At 38.3% G+C, this 8,372-nt stretch overlaps 1 protein-coding gene across 1 annotated transcript; it reads left to right on the top strand.

Moving 5' to 3' along the window:
• The first annotated feature begins 2,492 nt into the window (after window positions 1-2,492).
• Window positions 2,493-7,326, top strand: LOC113669462 (uncharacterized). Its single transcript, XM_027185495.2, has 9 exons — window positions 2,493-2,694; window positions 3,566-3,700; window positions 4,328-4,362; window positions 4,521-4,578; window positions 4,725-4,987; window positions 5,356-5,500; window positions 5,836-5,870; window positions 6,364-6,421; window positions 6,821-7,326. Exons 1-9 carry the CDS (start codon window positions 2,619-2,621, stop codon window positions 7,018-7,020), a joined length of 1,005 nt encoding a protein of 334 aa, XP_027041296.2. The 5' UTR covers window positions 2,493-2,618; the 3' UTR covers window positions 7,021-7,326.
• Window positions 7,327-8,372: the final 1,046 nt, after the last annotated feature.

Raw genomic sequence — 8,372 nt, 5'->3', positions numbered from 1 at the left:
TAGTTTTTCTTATGTGGCAGTCACCGTCACTTAGTTCTTTAAGTTCAAACGATGTTACCTTCCACTGAATGCTGAAATATTTTGAACTTGGCAAAGCAGTCACAATGAGGTGGAGATTTCGAACAGTGACAACCGTCTTCGTCACCATCCGCTAGCCAACTGATGCGATCGATCTGGTTTTTCTGAAAGTTTTCAAAAGAATTGAAAGTATTATTTAAGAAAGACAATGTAAAATGAAATGAGAATTCACAGAAAACCTTTTGGCGTGGATTCTTTAAAGCTTATCAGAATTAAGCATCAAATATCTCCCACAAATATTCTGACGTTTTGATCAAAAATCAAGCCACTTCACAACCAGCTGATAGGGGAAGTAAAGGAGAGGGAGCCTGGGTACAGGTTTTCCCAAAATTCTCCAAAAGAAGGTAGGGAGAAAAATTGATTGATCAGAAAGTAGTCACGAAGTTAGTTACTCAGAAGCAGCGCACCAGAGCAGCACACCCTCTAACGAGATCTATCTTGATCATAACCTTGGTACATTTAACGTAGGCCTTTCCATAACTCAGACGAGGATTGTCAAAAAATATAGGCTGCTGACGGGAATCTATCGTTAAAAAAAAAAAGAGAAAGAAAATTTTTTGCCATCAGCAACGGAAGTGCAGGCTGCGCTGCCTGCATCTGATCTGCGTTACTCGTAGTGTCACGCAATGCAAGCGTTACGGCGGTGTGACGGACAAATCAGGAGAGGAATTAGGAAAAGTAAAGAGTAGCCTTTCTGATTTCTTATGCAAAGCTTCTCTCAGTAGAAGCTAAGGGTGCAATAGTGGCGTGACGGCTAAATTGAAAACAAAATATGTTAAAAAACAAAGAAAAAACTTAAGATAAGGATGAAGAAATGAAATGGATCGAAAAGAATTGGGAAATTGCGGCAAAACCAATACAACAGTTCCAGTAAATTATCAAGAAAATTAAAATAAGAAAAAGAAAACATGCCCACGGAACAATTATCATGTGCCTGAAATGAGGCTGCTTCTTCCCCCAAAGTTTAGTTTAGTTCCGGTTCTGTTCCAAGTCGCCGGATGAGGTAATTGACCCAAAGCAGAATATATCGCGGTAACAATGATCATGTGCTTCAAATGTGATTGCTCTTCGGTAACCTGGCCAATTAAGGCCAAGCATTATAGATTACCTTGTGATATTTCGTGACAACCTTAATCTCAAAGAAAATATCTGAATAGCACGGCCGTAAAACTTTGTAGTCTTTTGCATGTCTTTTTTAACTGTAAAATTAATCTTCGGAGCTTTGTAACTCAAAGGAATTTATGAAAATTTCTATCTTTTCAACCAATCAGGAAAAGTCGTAACTACATATTACAACTGGAAAATGTTAAAATTTTTATCTGCTTGATTATCTGTAGCTTCAAATTGATGAATAATTTACCCAAATCAGATGATCACGGAAACAATAATCCTGCGCTTGAAATGTGATTGCATATAATACCGTGGAATATTTTGCGTGACGTGTTGCCCTTACCTAGAAAAATGACGTAATGATGGAATAATAAAACTTAATTTATGGCTTGGCTTACGAGCAAGTTATCTGTAGTTCGTTTGGTGCAGCATTCGACAGAGAAATCAGAGAGTCTGTGATTGGAGCCTGGAGGAGAATTTTTCCCTCAGGGTTAGGGTTATTCTCTCTCTTGAACAACGGTTTAGGAATAATTTTGGAATAGAACATTTTATCGCAGTCAGGGGCCTGGATGGTTCTTTTTTAACCGCTGAGAAGCTCCGAAGCTGAATTTTATCAAACGCCACAAAATGGTAAAAATAAATGCAAAAGATTATAGGGTATTTCGGTGGTGATATCCTCCTTAAGAAGGGAATGATTGTCACGAGACATTACAAGACAATTCATAATGCATGCCTCTAATTAACCTGTGTTGAGACCTTCCAAGGTGACGTCACAAGGAACAATAACATTTCTAGCAAATGATAATTGTTCCCGTTCTTCCGTTTTGGGTCAGTTATTCTAGGAACTTAGAACATGGCCAAATTTAACGGATGAAACAATCACCTTTCAAGAACATGATAATTATTTTTGTTTTCCCTGGGACATACCTCAGAGAAGAAGGAATCACATTTCACGTTCCAATCAGATATCACGTCCCTATTTACAAAAAGAACAGACTCAAGAACAGTTTTTTTTTACTGCAATTGCATATAGACGATTTTTTTTGTTAATTTTATTGGGTAATTTTTTGAATACTTGAAAAAAATTATTTTACTTAGCTCCAGAGATATAATTCTGAAACTTCAACAAAGCTATTTAAGAAATATTTGGAAAACTTTCAAGCACATGATAATTGTTCCCGTGATCTTATGTTTTGGGTCAATTATTTCATTTACCAACTTGGAACATAGCTAAGTTTTAGGGGGGGAGAAACCATCACATTCTAGGCACATGATCATTATTACCGTAATTTTTTTTTTGGCTCAATTATTTCATTTACCAACTTGGGGCAACCATAGTTCAGTCACATGCTAATTGTTCAGATTTAAATAATGTTCCATGATTCTTTTTTTCATTCAGTCAGTTCGTCACAACAAGAAATCACAACACAATGGGTCGCTTACTGGAGGTTATCGCATTCTTGGTGTTTTGCAACCTGGTCTACACAATGCCTGTATGGGACAACGGTATGACACTATTTTCGTTTGATAAATCGAATCGCTTGCTTGTAATACGTCTCAAATGTTACCATATTTTTTATTCTTTCTCAACATCGGACACTTGCAACATTTTAAATCATAGTGATATGCACGATGCTTAATGTGTAGAGTTTAGTCATTGTTTTAAGTTATAAGACGTCGAGATATCTTCCGGGTTGAGTCGTATTCTCTCGCGCTCCGTAGGATGAAGAAAAATTCGAACAACAAGCATCTCGTATTGTATGCTAAATAATCGAATGCAGAATTTTTTTTATTTTATAAGCCTTGTAATTTAGTTTCTTTTTCTGATTTTTTGGCTTCAATTTTTCGAAATACATCCTACGACATAATATAAACTTTGTGACGATCGCATATCGAGTTCAATAGTCCTTTCTGCCGAAAATGTTTTTCATTTAAAAATTCGTCCCTTACGAAGATCATTCTACAGGACTTGGACAAATCAATGTTTGGATCGTTCAGCGTGGCCATTCTGTTGTTCCACTTTTCGTCGGTATTTTTGCCCTGATCTACGGTGTACTACCGTTGCATATTTTGGGTGTTGCTGCCCCCACATAGTAAAATGGCTTAGTAATGGGATAATAAAACCTAAGTTATGGTCTGGCCTGGATCCTCAAGGAGGACTGGAATTTTAACCTTAATTAGTCCTTCGCTAGGGAAATGGTTTCGGAATCATTTCACCACTCCCCCTTCTATTGGAAGGCCTGATACTCAGGTCAGCCTCTTCTCAATAAAAGGCACCCAGACATCTTCATATAAGTTCTTGGTAACGATTTCCCCTCATAGAGAGTGCGTAACAGATTCGAAGCCCTTTAATCTAACATGGAGAATCTTTCCGCAGAAGAAAAAGCGGATTTCAGTCCGTCTTCAGTTGAGATTATCCACCGCCGCTGCAGCTGTTCTGATCATCATCAAAAGTGTGGCTGCTGCCTTCAAATCAGGGCACCTGCATTCCAAAATTATGAAGAAGCAGATGGTAAGTATCAGAAAAATGATTATTTCGTATACCACGGACTCCTTAAGAACTCTAGGCTCGGACGAACCTGGAAACTAACGATAGGCGTAAGGTGACGTCAAGCAAGGAGCCAGGTCATAATGTTCGTACCTTTCAGGGGAGGGGAGGGCTGACGCATTTAGAATTGAAATATTCTACCAAATACCGCACGTATCATGTGTAAATCTAATTACTAAAGAGTGGGTGTCAGTCTCGAATATTCGAGGAAGAGAAACTGGTAAAGCAAATGACTATTTCATTTTCTCTTTAACGAATGTGGAATGTGTGAGATATAGATTCCATGTTGACGCGCGTCTGTTCAGTTGTAGATCACAGATCACATTGGAATATGGTAAGCATAAAAAATTGGCGCATGAGGTGCAGCCAAGTGTGTTACTGTTATTCTTACCCCATTTTTATGTCATCTGCGATCTCTTACTGAACAGACCCACAGCATCAAAGAATCAATTTGTTTTATGATCAAAAGCAAAATGTTGTTAATGGTGAGGTCATTTATGCGTCTTTCCTCTGATAGATCATAAGTAAGAACCAATCAAATTTCTTGAATAATTCAACTTATCGTATGATTATTTATTTGACTTTTTACAGTGTGTATGAACTCGTCTTTTACCACGTCGCCATTGGTGAGCTTCGCTTCAGTTTTTTTTCCTAATTTTGATGATTTTCTGATGACGTGATTTTTGTCAAATTTTTTGGATGATTTTAAGTTCAAAGCTAAAAGAAAGAACTAAACATTTGATGATGGAGGATTTTAAACTTACCACAATGCATTGCGTTACAGGCGGTGGACTTTCTCATGACGTGGAACAAACGTGAAGTTTTAAACCGCACCATATCAGGTAGGAACATTTACCTTGGTTTCCTGGTGACTTTGTTTTGAGTCCTCAGGCAGCATTTCGTGAGGCGATCCGTAAGCAGGTTTTTTTTTTTAGTTTGCTTCTGTTTTTGATTGCAAAACATCTTGGTTTAATTTTTTCAACGACAGATTCCCGTCCACAGCCTGTATGTTTTGACATTCCTCTTCCAAATTATGGAAAGGCCTGCGTTAAATTTACCAAGAATACAATCGAGAAAGATCACATTAGATGGTGTGCAGCTCTGGAATTTAAATCGAAGCACAACGGAAGAGATATTCCTCTTGGCTGTTTCTTCTTCAGGGGTGAGGACGGGCACGGAGTGAAAATGGGAACCTTTTTGGATCCTGTGTCGTTTATTTCCCTACTGGAAGATGTCTTTCAAGCATCAAAGGTTGTTATTACCTCACATGTGATTCGTTTGACTTACCATTAAGCTTCTTAGTAACTCACCTCGTGACTACTTTCTGGTCAATCATTCTTTCACTGTACCTTCTTTTGAAAAGTTTTGGTGAGTAAACTCAAGCCCTGGCTCCCTCTTCTTTACCTTCAACGACAAAGGAGGCAAAGAGGAAAGAGACTGGGAAGGAGGATAGATGCGAAGTGACTTAATTTTTTCCAAAACGTCAATATATTTGTGGGGGATATTTGTGACTTAATTCTAATGAGCTTTAAGGAAATCCATGACGAAAAATTTTCTGTGATGTTCCACTTCAGTTTTTCATCTTAAACAATATTTTCAATTCTTTTGCAAACTATCAGAAAAACCAGATCGATAGCACCAGTTCGCTGACTGGTCCAGCATTGGAAACATGGAATGGTGACAAGAACGGATGTCAGTGCTCAAAGTTTCCGCCTGAATGTGAATGCTCCCTCAGAATCCAAATATTTGGAATAAAATTGGAAGGTAATATCGTTTGAGCTCATGGAACCTAGTAACACCAACAAGGAAACTAAGGGAGTGGGAGAAGAGAGAAAATGAACAACGGGGGTGGGGTGGACGGGTAGCGTGATAGAGGAGCCATATAACATCCTCACTCTGAGGGTTTTTTCTTTCGTCCAGGAAACTAGTTTATACAGAGATAGAGGCCAGTCAATACCTGAGCTGAACTGCACCATTTTTAGAGAAAAATATGAAGAGTTTTCCATCTGATTGTCGCTGATCATTTTAAAGTATACTCAAACTATGAAGTGCGCACGCGCCGTAGCTACATCTCTTCATTTTGCTTTATTTTCTTTCAGCCTCTGTTAGTGCAAGCATGGATCCAGACGGAGGGGTGAGACAATCAGTGACTGAATTTAGTGCTAGTCTGCATTTCTATGCGCCTTCTTTTCTCCTCTACTTTTCCTCTTTTTCTTCAACTTCTTTCCTCATTCCTTCCATTCTTTTCCACTGCTATCTCTTTTTGTCGAAATTCAACCATTTAACGAGAGACCTCCGTTCAAGGAGCCCCCTTCGGGACTAGGAAAGTTGTCCCCTGGCCAGAGGTGTCCTTTTCGACAAGGTACCGGATACCAAGGTTATACGGTGGAACCTCCTTTCCGGGAACACTCGTATGACTACGAAAAGTGTCCCTTGACTATAAGTGTCCCTTGAATTAAAGTCATGGACTTTTTTAAATTCCTTCTTTTTTTTTTCTTACTTGTTCATTAGACCATGATTTTATTCCCCAAACTAGAAGTGTTCTCTATGTAGACTTTTCCTTAAGGAACAGATTCCACTGTAGTTAATAACTCAGGCTTTTCAATACTTGTTTTGTCATCTGCTAGGGATTTGATCTTAAAATGGTTGTCAATGGTCATATTATTTTCGACCAAAAGATATCTGGTGAGTAAAAGTTAGCAAAATATCTCGAAAATACTTTTGTATTATTGCTTGGCTTATGCCTTGAAAGACCCTTAAAAATTTCATTCCGAGAAATGTTTAGTTATTAGTAGACCTGAATAACTTTGATTAAAAAACAGTGGTCTTGCGATGATCAGCGAGTTACTCTGCTGTGAAAATTCGCTCTAACTCAGTCTACTTATCTGGATCTGTTTCTTGCTTTCTGGTAACGGACACGTCGCCCCATAGTAAGTTCGCCTCTTTCAAGTTCGCCCCAGCCAGGAAATCTAATACAGAAGTTTGGCTCGTTCCAATTTTGAAATCACACAAATGATTTTAAACCAAATTGTACTCCGCTCAGTTCAATTATCATTGTAATTGGTTTTGGCATTTTATTTTTAGTTAAAAACCCACCACCAATTTGCCATGACGTAACTGTTTTCGATGTTACATTGAATGCGTGCGTTAAGCTCACTGATGTCTCGCTGAAACCCAGTCACATGGGCGCATGCTTGGATGTGGACGTAGACTCGTATACCTTTCACCTGGGATGTTTTTACATGGCGACCTACAGGGATCTGAGAATCATTCTGGTAGAATAGAATTATTGTGCGCCATACGACTGACGGAATAGATAAGGCAGTTACTGGAAGCACTTAGCCACTATATTCTCTTAGGCAATGTGAACAAGTTGAGTATTAATGTTATTCCAGCTAAGAGTGACGACTTAAACAATGAAAATAAAATGCAATTTTGGTTTAAGTCGATGCAGGGCTTAATAAATTATGAAAAACTTGAAATTTAATCTGTAAGATGAAATTTTGGCATCGAGAATGTATTCTTGACAGTGTAGATTACAGTGGACGTAGATAGACAATAAAAGCGGTGTTCAGTTGGTATCCATTCCACCTGCTTTTTGTTTTTTTTTTTATGTTCCGTTCACAAGGTTTTCAAATTTGAACGCTTAGTCCTGTAATTCTTTTCCTTAAAGGTCAAATCGAATGCCTTTCGAAATATGGAGCTTTTGAAACGTGTTCTTTAATAGGCCATTTCCACATTTGCTGCAGCTTTCTTGCCTAAATCGAACAGTTCTGTTTTTTGCATTCTTTAGCGCCATCACTTAGCTGAATACCTCTCTCCCACAAATATTTCTTCACTATCCCACACTAATTTCGAGAAATTTTCTAATTTGCACTACCAAAGCTCTTTATTCTCTGTACCGATGAAAGCGACTTCACACTTAGCCTCGTCCTTGCGCCGTAATTTCGGCACCAGATCTCTCAACCGCGAGAACTTTGAAATGGCCTATCATCTCAGGCTTCAAAAGAATGCGACATCTAAGCTGAAGGCTAACAACAACCTTTAGTTATAACCGAAGCTCTCAACCTGAGAACCTTTATTATGGATTACCTCATGACATCTCGTGACAGTCATTCCCTTCTCAAGAAGAAGATTTCGGAATACCACCACCGAAAACCACTGTGGTCTTTTGCATGTATTTTTACCATTTCGCAACGCTTCTGTAAATGTGAAGATGGTGAATTTGAAACAACCTTCCTGAATCAATGACGACATTATTAATGCTACTAATAAACGTGACTATGAGCTTAAAAGAGCGCTTAAATCGGGCTCTTCAGACGACTAGTAGAAATACAAACGCATGAAATTCATAAGAGAGCAGCGAGAAATTATTTTACAAGCAGACAGAGAAACACCTGCGATAACTCTTTTTCTTTACCTAAATTGGCCTCTTTTCATTATACTCTGTGTCAATACTAAAACCAGTATTGACACAGGGCACACACCAAAGGGTTCAAGGACCGATAATTCGGAATTATGAGTTTTTGATGTTTTTATCACATAGGAATTTCATCAGAATATTTTTATTCGTTAGTTATGTGGAAATTTATATTCAACATGCGCGAGATCCTTCTAAATGAGCTTGTTACACAGG

Source organism: Pocillopora damicornis, chromosome 1, assembly GCF_964200805.1.
Source record: "Pocillopora damicornis chromosome 1, jaPocDami1.2, whole genome shotgun sequence".
NCBI lineage: Eukaryota > Metazoa > Cnidaria > Anthozoa > Scleractinia > Pocilloporidae > Pocillopora > Pocillopora damicornis.
Note: the sequence above shows the minus strand (reverse complement) of the source record. Positions and strands in the feature narration are given on the sequence as shown.

What these genes read in the sequence shown, in the direction of transcription:
- LOC113669462 (XM_027185495.2), top strand. Translation starts at nt 2,619, where the DNA reads ATGGGTCGCTTACTGGAGGTTATCGCATTCTTGGTGTTTTGCAACCTG. An exon ending in TTTAAACCGCACCATATCAG is followed by an intron (nt 4,579 to 4,724) that starts GTAGGAACATTT and finishes TTTCAACGACAG; the next exon opens with ATTCCCGTCCACAGCCTGTA. An exon ending in ATTTGGAATAAAATTGGAAG is followed by an intron (nt 5,501 to 5,835) that starts GTAATATCGTTT and finishes ATTTTCTTTCAG; the next exon opens with CCTCTGTTAGTGCAAGCATG.